The sequence below is a fragment of the Lutzomyia longipalpis genome, chromosome 2, assembly GCF_024334085.1.
Source record: "Lutzomyia longipalpis isolate SR_M1_2022 chromosome 2, ASM2433408v1".
Lineage (NCBI taxonomy): Eukaryota > Metazoa > Arthropoda > Insecta > Diptera > Psychodidae > Lutzomyia > Lutzomyia longipalpis.
Window position 1 is genome coordinate 35,471,589 of NC_074708.1, and position 13,844 is coordinate 35,485,432.

Here is a 13,844-nt window from a genome sequence, read left to right on the forward strand (position 1 = left end):
TTTTTTTAAGGCTTGGAATAACCCAACCCAGTAAAATAATACCCCCTACCCTACAAACCCTACAAAGTAATAACAAGCATAAGACTAATGGCATGTTACACTGATGACAGTCATCAGTTCAAAAAAAGGAAATTTTTCAAAATATTTACACCCATTCACATTCTAATGATGTGTGATCAACATCATTCACATCTCCACCTGGAATTTTCACCGACAACCATACATACATTTCGTCACGATGAGATATTACGCGCTGAAAAATAGCAATTTGCCTGAATTTCCCATGGGATCCGTTAGAAGGTGAAAAGCTACGCTGGAAAACCACACAGCAGTGTGTAAAAAGTCCAAACGCGCTTGGAAGAGCAAAATATATTTTCCGCACACGGAGAGCGTCACTTAATAAAATTACTGAATTCCCTCAATTCAGTGCAATGAACGTCTGAGGAAATCAATTTCCCATGCTAGAATGTCGTAAAAAAAAGTGGAGGAACGGAGAAGAAATATGGTTGAGAGAAGAATTTATGATTCACGATAAGATTGCTGTTATCGCATTTGATACTGCAAACATAATTGTAGTTTGCAACTTTAGCTTTATTTACTCGCAATTTCCCATGGGTCTCGTGAATTTCTTGGAAAATATTTAAATTTCTATACATAATTCACTTTAGAGGAACGTGGCCCAATTCTGATCATCCAAAGGTCCGCGCAGAATGAAAAAAAATGGTAAAAAAATGAAAAGCAATATTCTTAAAGGCACCATTTTAAAGCACATTTAATGCTCTTTTAACTCCCATTATATTCTACATTTAAAGTTTTATCAATTTTAAGTAATAATGGATTGAAAGAGGCAATGAGAGGTCCAAATCGGGCCACGTTCCCCTATGTAATATTTATAGATACAGTAAAACCTCAATAAACCCTTGAAGAAATTTAAACAAATGAATTATAAAAAATATTATTAGAATAACATTTATTCATTATTGGCAGAGTAAAATATTACCTATAAGTATAGTGTAAAATATTTTACGTAGATACATATATTTGCATAGAAATATACATATAATACATAACTTAACCCTTCATAGACACATTATTCATTTAAACAAAATATATACCAGAAAAATGGTTAAGTTTTCCATGCGCACATAAAAATGATTTTTATCGTCGCGATATCGTTCGCACTGAATGGTTTCATTGAGGAGAATCGTGTTGGAGACAACATTTTATCGCCAATTTAATTGAAAATGCAGCAAAACTGTACCCCGGCTTAATTTAGCGTTTCATGTTTTATATTTGAGTTCATAGATTGTACCAGATTTTTCAACATAAATTACACTGTTATTAAAAATGCTATGGTGGACCCTTTCTGCAAGAGATCTTATGCAATAATGAAACTATTTTGGATAACACAGAGTATATTGGATTAGAATTTAGATACCAAATGACTTCGTCATGGGACATGTTTGCATTAGTTTTTTTGATTTAATCAAATTTCACGATGAATATGAATTTCACGTTCCGAAAAAACAATTTACACGTGTTTAGTATATTGGATGGGTCATCTATTTGTCTCACCTGACACTACCTACTATATGAACTTTTCCTGAAATTTTCTGTATTTTCTGAAAAGTTTGCAATCATTTTTTTTTCAATACGTAATTGACATTCATTTCTACATATCTAACCATCCTGCTAGAGGCAGAGTTGAATTATTATATATTTTAGTTACCTATATACATATACAAATTTATTCAACCACAAAAGAGTTTATCCATTTGCAAGATTGGTTTCTTTATAAAGAATTATTTGCTTTTTTTTGCCAAGACAATCATTTGAATGAAAAACATATCCTCATCAAATATTTAATATTTATTTTGCCGAGATGATATTGTATCATGATTTTCTGAATCATCCACCTACATTTATATTGTTTTCTAATAACATATTCTAGTGACACAATTTATCCAAAAATTGTTCAATTTAAAATAAGGCCTCAGAAATAAAAGAAAAAATTCTATATCGTTCAATTTGCTATATTTACTTAAGAAGAGAAAGAATGTTGATGGGATGATATCTATTAATCTTAAACCATTCACCTTTTCTTCCTTGCTTCTATCGCAAAACTGAGGGGTATATTTCTTACATGGAAAAGTCATTGCTTGATTATTATGTATAGGTAACTAAATCGTAGAGCATAAATTTTGCTTAAAAATTATATTGAATTCAACATGCAATTTTGTAGATAAAATTTCGAATTAAATTTGTTACCTTAAAAGTCCAAAAAACCAAGATTTGATTTAAATAAATTGTCCATAAATTGAATTTTGGCTGATATTTCGTAGAAAATGTTTTTAAAATAAGCGCATATCCCCCCCGTTGGTGGAAGATTAAAATTAAATGTGTGAATTGGAACAGAAAATGTGGCGTTGTTCTCCATTCCATTGATACCGTCAGAACAATTAATTAAATTGTCTTAATAGCAATTCTGTGTAATGTTTATATTACTCGATTAATTTGACGATACCATCCAATGGCTGAAATTTTTGCACAAGACTATAAATGGATTTTTCTGCCTCGGTAATTTGTGTTCAATGCTCACAGTGACTGAATTTATGGAATTGCATGAAGTGAGGCAAGTGTCGCACGTATTTTTGCGTCAACGAAAAGCCCATGGATGGGAAATTCTTTTGGGAAAAGAGAAGAAAATAATATATGAACACGAAGGACATATTTGCCATCGAAATTTTGTACTTGGAGATAAATGATGTTGCTACGCATTTTCTCCATAAATAGATTTTCTTTTTTCTTACTGACTCTTCTTCCGCCAATTCAATGATTTCAAAAATGTATACCTACCTAAAGCCTAAAGGTTATAAATGATAAATTAGGATATTTCGCAAAAATTCCTTCATTCTACATACATATAAAATGATTAGGGTTAAAGTTTTTTTTTTTCATTAAATTGACTTTGACTATATTGGTAACGTTTGTACGTACATATAGCACACAGTTTTTGCCATGTCATTTCACTAACTGTCTCATATATAGGTATGTAATTTGTTTCAACAGAACTCCGTCATAATTTACAAATTTTATTAGTAGCTATATGGAAAGTCTCTTTATGCTGGCAATGATCTCCAATTTATCAAGTTTACTCTCGCTCCTCTGCTGAAGTGATTGTGTTTAATTGCATCATTGCATTACAGCCAGACTGATGAATATAAATCTCTTTTGCAGAATGCAACTGCAATGGGCATTCCAGGCGGTGTCGCTTCAACATGGAACTGTTCAAGCTGTCAGGACGTACTTCCGGGGGGGTCTGTATCAATTGCCGACACGCGACCACAGGTCGTCACTGTCACTACTGCAAGGAAGGTTTCTACAGGGATCCCACAAAGCCACTAAATCATCGAAAAGTGTGCAAACGTGAGTATTCTCCCCATGTGCACAAGCTATAGCATCTCTCTCCCACAGCAAAAAGCATTCTCTTACATACCATGCCCAAGAATGATTCCGCCAACTGCTTGTAACATTTTGTGAAGAACAAGAAAGGAATGTTGCATAAAGAGTTGCAAGGAGATATATGCCGAAAAAAAAACTCACGTCGGTGAAAGGGAAGGAGAGGGAGGCTACACAAACTGAAGATGACCACTGTTGAAAGACTATATCAACACACCGAGATATCGTTGAATGACGTCGAGGTAGAAAACAAATTCGAACAGCGGGATACCCGGCGACTTCTTGAAAATCTCTCCATTGTTGCACATGCATAATTTATTGGGACCACAAGACTTGCATTGAAAATGCACTCTCTGGGTGAATTGTCCCCTTATCATGCAAAAGTGCAGCATAGAGACGTAAGTCAGAGGGAAATGCAAAAGACGAGAAATCCGATTTAAAATATTGCAACAATGAGCATGTAATGCTGCAAATAGCGCGTCCACATACAATTTGATATGTATCTGAAGAATTGTCGGTATTTCCAATTGGGAAACACTTACACATACTTAGTTGGTTGGTAAAACATCAAAGAAACTCTTCATTTTCAACATGAAAAGTACTTTTAGATAAAGGGGTTAGTCAATAGTTAAGTCAAGCCTGATTTGTCTTTATTAAAGCTTCAATTTGGTTTTTTTTTTGAGAGCTTTAACTGTTGCTTTTTCTTCGAACCTAACTTAAAAAGCTCTGGCCTGGCCTAAAAACTAGACTTACCTTGAAAGAAAATTATCTAGTTTGAAAAACTTAAACCTAACTGAAAAAGTTCAGGAATACGTTAAAAATGTAAACTAATTCAGGGCCAAAAAACATCTGTTTAGTTTATTGAATTTAAGTCTAGAATAGAAAAGCCTAGCTTAAGAACTTTAGCCTGGTTAAAGAAAATTTTGGCTGGCCTTAGAAACGACATTTTATATAAAAAAAATCAAATAAAAATCTAAACTAGATAGAATGTTTGCAAAATTCTCTACCACATAACACGGCATGATTCATTCATCTATTAATATTGCATATCACAAATTTTCCGCAAAGTGTTAAATACTTTGTAACACGTCAGGTGCAATAGCAAGCTCAATGACTGACCTTTCTGGAAGACGAAGTGTTTAACTTCTGCACTCACAGTGGGTAAAATGTGAGTAAAATGACAAATTTGCCACACACGCGGCATTGCTGAAAGGCTAAAAACTATTGACCCTATCTACACTTGAGCACGGCAATTTAGAGAGAGGGAGAATGAGATGGTGTATGAATTCCAAAACAGAAGTATTTTGCCTTTGACTCGCCGTGTCTTGGCACATCTCGAATTAGAGCATCACGATTTGCTTGAGTGCAATTTGGAATTCGCATAGATTTGCACTTGAAATTAGCACAGATGATTGGTGATCTTGACTCTTACTCGGTGCACTGCAACGTGTGTTAAGAGCAAGTGTATTAACCTATGATTGTAAAGTGTATTATGTGTACTACTCATCTGCATTATCCATTCATTACCCCATATAGATTTTTCTGCACATTCAATTTGAAACGCTGTTGCTTGAACTTTGTGGCAAGTTTTTCACACAATTTAATTACCATCTCTAGGTATCTTTAAATTTAATTATTTAAATAATGACTTTTTAGCGGAGCATTTATGCTATTTTCCTCCATATAATTCGACACTGTTTACGCGTTTTTTTTAAAAGACTTTTTCATACCGTTTCAAATTTCTTTGAAAGATGAGTACCGCATTGCAATTTTTATTCGTAACGTATGAAATAATAAGCGCAAGTGGGTGCCTTTTTCACTGGCTTTTAATTCATCGTCTTTGCTGGTTATTTTTTGCTTTATTTAAAAAAGCAAAAACACATCTTCAATTAATTAATGCCAGTCAGTCACTCATCTTGGTGTATTTGTTCTTATACGCAGATGGAGCAAAAACGTGCAAGTAAGAGAAATATTATTTCAATAATAATAAACACTGAATAAAATAAACATACATTGGAGTTCTTTTTCATCACAAAAGCACAGTTTGACTTCATTAATGAGATGCAAAAGTCAGAGGGAGGACTGTGTGTGTGCTAAAGTCATTAGAAAGTGAGACACTGGAAGAACGAATGCTCTATTTGCTTCTCTTGAGCAACGTTTGACGCCAAATTACAGTCACTGCTGCAGAGGGTTTTGGGCAAGACGAAAGGGTGTACGCGGTGAAGACGAGGGAAGCTATATTTGCATTGCGGAGATCCAAAGAGAGAACAAATAAAGTATGCAATATGCAATTGTGCAAGAACAAACTGATATATTTGAGTATTTCTGTCTGTACTTATTCGCAGAAGGATTTGCACTTATCTGAGATTAAAGTCGGTAGAATTTGCGGCATGGAATTGTGTGAAAAGCACTTTTAGGACATTGTGCGAAATTGATCATTCTCATACTCATTCTCATGAGCACAGTTAAACTATGAAGACTTATTTATTTTTCATAATTTATTTGAGAAGTAAAAAAACAAGAATTTTTTTAGCTCTCAATTGAAGAAACTTTACATTAGATCAAAATTTTAATAATATTTTAAAAACCAATTACAAATTAATTCTTAGTATCTTTAGTATCAGAAAGAATCAACGTAGAATTTTAAAATAAAGTGTAAGAGTAATACGTTTAAGGGGTAGTAATCTGGGGAAAAATTTGTTTTTTTTTTGACAAATCAACCGAATATTGGCAAATAATATGAATATTTCTTTGAGACCCTTGTAATTCGAAATTTAGTACATTTTTCGGCATTTGCACTTCAATTTGAAACTTTTTAGGATTAAACATTGAAAACATAATTTCGTCTTCAATTTAGTATGTACTTCAAGGCTTGAATTTAGAATAATTTTAAGCTTAAATTAAGAAATTATTAGACTTGACTTTAGTATTTTAGGATTTTCTGAGGCCTCAATTTAGTACTGTTTAGGCTAAATTTTAGTAGATTTTATGCTTGGTTTTAGTGTATTTTAGGCTTGAAAGTAGTGACTTTTTGGGCTAGAATAAAGAATTTATTTTTAAGGCTCTCCTCAATCTGAGCCTATTTATTCAGATCTAAATTCCCAATAATTTTTTTCGATATGAATTTAGTACCTTTTAGACTTTTAATCCTTAATCAGTTTTTTTTTGTTTTTTTGACTAAAAACCAAGAAGTGTTTATGTTAAGAAAATCTTTAAGTTGTTAAGTTGTTAAGGAATTTCGTTATATTAAGCTTCAAATTCAAATCTCAAGAGAGAGCAATTAATGGATAAAAGATTCTTTCATGGGACTCGGTCGCGCTGAGATTCGCCACCCAAGAGACAATGGGGCGCGCTTATCAACTAGCAGTTAGTCGTGAACAATACATGAAGAGAAGAAGTGTGCCAAAATTGTATAAAATAAATTCATTAAATTGCACAAGTTATTTCAATTAAAAATTTGTGTTTTCTTAAAAGTTAATTTGGAATTTCCTGCACCGGAAGAAAAAGGACAAAAATTTTGCTCCTTCAAATCACCAGATAAATTTACTATTAATTCTGTGTGTCTAATTAAAGGTGAGGAAGCATTGTGAGGCATTGTGAGGCATTTGGAGGCATTTGGAGGCATAAAAAGGGCTAATCAATTTTTATTTCCGTGTCATTGAAGGTACGCGGTACGCAATCCGGCCCAAAGGACCAAGCTCATATTTCAATTCTCATTTTTCTCATATCTCCCACAAGGTAAAATTCCAAACAGTTTATTTGCCGAATATTTTGATTTGTTCTTACGAATCGTTGGAATATTTTCATTCGGATAAACACCCCTTGCAAGTACATCATATACGCATCGATTTTTACTGAGAAGACTAGTCCCTTCTTGTATGTGTTTTCGACATTAATCCTCCCGAGGCGGACTATTATCAACTGTGAATGTTGACGATATACATATTTCAGCAGCATAGAGAAAATTATAATTAATAAGTCCCTAAGGGATTGGGGATTTCAATGTCGACAGAATTCTGCAGATGACATCACCTCGAGCACTATATTCTCTAAAGCGGTTGTCTATTTCCTTTAAGAATGTCTCGCAATCGTTGTCACCAACTGTTGCTTTATCGGAGAAGAAAATGCTTCAAAAGTTGAGAAAATTGTGCTTAGGTTGGTTGGAAAATTTGACAAAAAGTTATCCGTTCCGATAAATCCTACATAATTCACCATTGGGCACTGCATTAATAATTCATTTCGAGGACAAACTTACCAGTTAGGAAGGTACCCTACAAGGAAAAGCAGGGAAAATTGTAAGGAATGGTTGGTTGAACACAAAATGTATCATGTTTTTTTTCTATGTTCCTTTTTTGTAAAAGTCAATACAAAAGAATTATAAAAGAAATTATCTATTTATCTTATTTTTTGCTAAATGCTTTGAAGAGATAGATTTGCAATTTGAAGAGATAAGTATATATTTTTGGCGCACGCTTTTCCCTGTTTTTTTTTTAATGGAAAATAATTTTGAAAAGATTTTCTTAAAAAAAAATAGATAAATGGGGATAAGGAAGTAAGATTCCTCTCTACAAAAAAATTAAAAATAAGAAAATTCCCATTTACTACCATTTGGTTTGCTCGTTAGATTTCTGGGAAGTTTTATCTTATTCTTGAATTTCAAAGCAATTCATTTTCAAGAGTGTGGAATGAAACAATCAGCAATGTTTTTGCAAAAAGACACACTTGTCGTCCGAAAACGTGATATTTTGCATTCCGTCGTTCTCTAATAGAGAGTTTCTTTTCAAGCTTTTAACCATATGAGAGGAAGAAGTAGAAAAAAAACACCACAAGAGTGTCTGTCCAATGTGGAGACATGAATCAAGATTTAATCTGATATACAACCTAAAAGTTGTACAAGAAGTGAAATACCGCACAATTTATTCGAACTGACCTATAAGTTGCGAAAGAGGGTAAAATTTATGAAATGCAAAATAGCGTTAAATTTAACCGGGCATCACCTAATTTTTCATTTTGTGCCCCAAAGATGCTGCTCAAGAATAGTACGTTACGATACTTTTTATTCCACAGCGCCGTTGTCTTGCTCCTTCCGCTTCATCCTCAGGCGTGTGTCTGCAAAGTCAAGAGGGAGATTTATTGTGCTTCTTCTGCACCATCGAGAATCTCTCTTAATCATATTTCATGAGTTTGTGGCTACTTTTGCCGCCACGATGGGAGAGAAGCTCAAATGGAGAATTAAGTGTGCACGTGGAGCAATTAATAAAAATGTCGTGTTTTGTCATTTCAGCGTGCGATTGCCATCCTGTGGGATCATCCGGAAGGACGTGCAACCACACATCAGGCCAATGTCCATGTAAGGATGGTGTAACTGGTCTTAGTTGCAATAGATGCGCCAAAGGATACCAACAGAGTCGCTCTCATATTGCTCCGTGCGTCAGTAAGTAGTTACTTTTTTAACAAACCTTTTACAAATTAAACTGAATATCGTATAAAATTTTCTCTTCAGAAATTGTTCCCAGAATCAGTGTGATTCAGCCACAGGTTGCACAAGAGCCGCAGTACGATCAAGATGTATCTGCGTACCGGAAAAGTAGCGATGGCGAGGAAGAAACAGGTGATTTGATAAATTGATGAATTTCATGTAGATAGTCACAGTCACATTTAGCAACTCGTACCGAGGTAAACAATTAAATTAAGTATACTTCCTCTGTTTATCGTGGAATCTTCCCGTATATGCATATACATAGCATTTTATATATACATTTCCCCCACAAAATACGCGGTAAATGGAGTGAATCCTTCGGCACACTGGTGGAAGTTTTTCAATTTTCTAACAGGCACCCAATATCACTGGCACGCCCGAGGGGAGGAAGCTCTGTCTTGCGATACGAACCCCTCTCTTCGTAACATAATCACGCATTTTTACACATTTATCAGGGAAAGCACATGAGGAACGGAAATTATATGAAAATTTAATAGAATTCAACGAGACAAGATTTCATTAAATTAAAAATATATTTATTTATATTTAAAGACCTTTGTTAACTTATTCAGAGAAACTGTGAATAGATATATGCAAAGGATTTTCATTAACTATGCAAATAATATTAATGGATTTTACATAATCCACCGCTGATTTCAAACTTCTGAAAGGAATAATTTTTATTGCAATTTCAGAATGTGGAAAATGCAAAATTGCAACCAAACACCTGACAAAAAAGAAGTTCTGCCGAAGGGATTATGGTAAGTAAAAAAAAATCATTGCAAGAGAAATTTTCACAAAAAGAATTATTTCATGTTAGGAAATTTATTAAATTAACACATTTTTTCATAAAAGAGGAAGTACTATTTCCGTTTCATCTTAAGAACCATCGTATGAGTTTCTTGCACACTTTTAGCTGTGATTCTTTCGAAATTTTTCAGTGCAATTCAAATAAATCTCTTCCGGTTCTTTGTCATTCCCCATATACCCCATGAGGCTTCTCTACAAAAAAATTCTAACTCATCATATTTGCTGTGCCCATTGAAATGCCTTTTATAGCGGACAAATAAAGAGCTTTAAATTCTTTTCCAAAAATCTTCGTTTAGCAATAATGGCCAAGGTTGCGGGGAGAGATGTGGTGAAAGATGAAAATGGAAACAATGAGGACATGATTCAGTTTAATCTTCTTGTACAGGCCGTGTACAAGAAGTCATCAGGAACAAGTCTACTTGCCGGAGTTATTCCTGGACTACGAAGAGCAACAATACCACTTATTGTGCCAATGAGGGACTTTGAGTGCAGATGTCCAAAGCTCAAGATCAATAAGTAAGTCATATTTTTGCTTTTTCTGCTTAAAAATGTTTTAAATTTTAAGGGATGATTTCAATGAGGAAATTCTACGCAGGAATAAATAGACCAAAATATCTCACAAACTGTTTTCTAAAATAAAAATATCAAATTTAATTCTATCTTTGACTCTCTAACGAAAATGTAGGAAAATTTTTAATTATTTTCTTGAAAATTGACTCAAAAATCGCTCAAAAGCTCCCCCAAATTCTTTTAATTATGGGATAATCCCTACCACAAAAAATGATGAATAATCATTTTTTTTAACTTCCTACTTTGACATAAAATTGATTATTTAATACCAACCTATGTCTTTTAAGCGGTAATGGAGGAATCTATAATTTTAAAAATTTGGGGGACCATTTGAGAGATTTTTGAGTCAATTTTCAAACAAAAAATTAAAAATTTTCTTATATCTTCGTTTGGTTAAATTAAAATTTTTAAAATTTAACCCAGATATGGCAATAATTTTTTGAGATTTTCTTCAAGTCTGATTTCAAAATTGTCTAGAGAAGTCAATTCTAGACCAAAATTCTTGAAATTAGGCCCAAAACCTTTTGTAAATTCTTTCTTTAATCAAACTTATTTGCAATACAAAAACAAAGTCAACAAAAATTTTCCGACCGTACTAAATGTAGTAGGATAATGCGAATTTAGGACTAATTATGTGATAATGCAAAAGAAACATTAACAAATTGAACAGAATAAGAGTTCGTATGCAAAATAAAATTTTTGTTTTGGTAAATTTATAGCATAATTATAACTAAGGAATGTATATCCCATATATCCAGTCAGTTAATGCAAGTTTAATTTATCGTATGAAGTGTACATGTATGTGGTAGATTTGCAATAATTTCATGTCTCAGAGGCAAACTTATCGCACAGACTCATAAATCGTAACTTTAATTTCATTGAAGGACTTATTTGATCTTGGGGAAAGACACAGAGAATCCTCCAGGTGCTCTGGGTGTTGGTCCCAGATCGATAATCATCGAATGGCGAGACGACTGGCATAGACGAATGCGACGGTTTCAGAGACGCTCCCGAGATGACTGTGACTAGGAATTTGTAGTTTTTTACTAGACAACACTAAAAGAAGGAAAATGTGAAAAAATTTAAGAACTCAATTGAGAGTGGGGGAAGTATTGAGATTGTGAGTTTGGAAGATTATTAAACCTCAGAGCTCCCAAGAGACCTAAAAACCACTTTGCACAAGCGAATGTTATTTTCTACTCTAACCTTCACAGCAAATTGTCGTGAATGAGGAGAAGATTTAAAAAAGGAAATTGAAAGCAATTCATTGAATATCATTAAAACACAATTAACACTACCTATTTCTCTCATAATAAATTTAATATAAATATACGCAAACTATTCATTGTAATGTAATAATTTATTTACAACAGGACGATAACGACAAATTGTTTATAGCCATTTTTTTTACCATGTAAGTATTTTACATTTTGGTACTCCTTATAATAACACTCCTAGGGATATTACTTTGTAATTATAGTTAATTTATTAAGATTAATTTAAAAAAAAAAGAAATTAAAGGGATGAATATTCCTACAGCAGTGAATTTCAGTCGCAAATGTTGCCATAATTTCATCCAATTAAAAGCTTTTTATTAAAGTATTAATTATAAGGTAAATAAGTACCTATATATACATACCTAATTATTTACCAATTTTACCTGTACGTTTTGTAAACAATTTTTTTAGCCACGAAAAGAACAATTCATTTTTGCAAATATCGAAATAAGTCACTCTGTACATATTACCAGGATGTTAATTTTTCTTATTGATAAAGAAAATGCAAATTTAAAGGAATAACTTAGATAATATTACTGTAATTGTAATAATTTAATAAAGTTAAATAACTGTGTGTGATTGCTTCAGTGTTGAATAAAAACAATTTAACTCATGAAGACCCCTTCCACGATAATTTCTTCAATGATTTTTTTTGCATTGCAAATTTTCAAAAGTCGGTACGACAGATCAAAAAAAAAACCTCGTGTATCTTTATAATGAACTTTGACAAAATATAACTAATAAAAAAATAATATACGGAGAAAATACATATAAATGTATATTTAAAAATTATCACATGTACAATTCGAGAGGAAAAATTCACTGTATTTGATGAAACAAGCACAAAAGAGGCAAAATAAGAAATAAGGATTTCTTGTAGCTCTGCAAGATCATCTCCTACATAATTAAGCTAAAGTTTAAATGTTAAGACAGAGTTTCTAAATATCACTTTTCAAAAAAAAATTGCCCATAGCGAGCAATCATAAATTAGAAATTTTGATAAACATATCAAAAAAGGAACGTTCGCCCAACACAACGGAGGATTTGAAAATAAAAATCAAATAAAATAGATATTTTGATATTACAAGCAAAGTTATAAAAAGAATTTTAAAAATGGGAAAACATCAATAAAAATTGTATCATATCAACGACATTATCAATTTTTCAATTTCCAGATGATCTTTCAGACCTTTTAGATGGTTATTTATACCCAAATTTCTCTACCTTTGGTTAGGGGAGGATGGAGCAAAATGATTTCATATATTAAATTAAATAATTTTCACATAATAATCTAACTTATGGTTTAACTCGAATTAAATCTGTTAAACCTCGCTAAGGTATTTTTTTTTCGTTTAATTTATCAATCATATTTCAAAATTTCAACTAGAATTTTTGTCTTTTTCCTTTAATTAAAAATCGCGATATTATAAACCTTTTTGCTCCTCCCTCCTCCGAATGACTGGAATTTTTTGATACCTCATAGAAAAATAAATTATTTTAAGGCTATTATGCACATCTTATATATAATTTTGAATTAATAATCCTTCAAAATTCTTTATTAATCTTTCATATCGTTCCCACGGAGATACAAACAAGGATAGATTGCAAAGTTTCACAATGCATTTAAAGAAATAAAACCAGATGAAATTGTATTTACAATAAAAGAGGCGCAAAACACCGATTTAAAGGGTAAAAACCATAAATTTAGTGAATGTTGTGAAGAAATCAGTATAAAAAGATGAGAATGAGAAGTATTGATAGAAAGGACAGAAAGAGGAGGAAATAAAAATCACAATAAAATGAATTAAATAACAATTTAACTGACTTTTATATTTTTTTTTTCAGCAAAAGCCTTTTAATCTACAATTTGGAAGGTATCTATCATAATTACGTGTTCTTGTTATGATTTCGATTATATAATTTAATAATAATTGAATAAGGTTTCGTAATTCTTATGGGGTGTTTTTTTGATATAGAAAAGCTTGAAAATACATCCACATTGATGGGAGTTAACTGACTTTTATTGTGTTCAGTACACACAACTCGTATTTATAAGACAATTTTCGTCAACCATGTGATTCCAAATGTCTCGGAAGTATTTCGAAAATCCCATGAAATGAGACATTTTTGAAAATTGAAATGGCAAAAAGATGATCTTGAGCAGCCATTAGGGGAAATTGAAAAAGTTCCCAGCTCTCACTTGATGGCAATTTTTTTCCCGCCAAATCTCAATCTGCATAAATAATGGA

General features: G+C 32.4%; 1 protein-coding gene across 1 annotated transcript in view; it reads left to right on the top strand.

Moving 5' to 3' along the window:
- Positions 1–13,410, top strand: part of LOC129790192 (netrin-B) — a 55,075-nt gene extending 41,665 nt beyond the window's left edge. The window contains exons 2-7 of the mRNA XM_055827573.1: positions 3,238–3,426; positions 8,744–8,893; positions 8,963–9,070; positions 9,634–9,699; positions 10,045–10,264; positions 11,203–13,410. Of these exons, the coding sequence (XP_055683548.1) occupies positions 3,238–3,426; positions 8,744–8,893; positions 8,963–9,070; positions 9,634–9,699; positions 10,045–10,264; positions 11,203–11,347 (878 nt within the window). The 3' untranslated portion in view covers positions 11,348–13,410. The remainder of the gene's footprint in view (positions 1–3,237; positions 3,427–8,743; positions 8,894–8,962; positions 9,071–9,633; positions 9,700–10,044; positions 10,265–11,202) is intronic.
- The last annotated feature ends 434 nt before the right edge of the window (positions 13,411–13,844 follow it).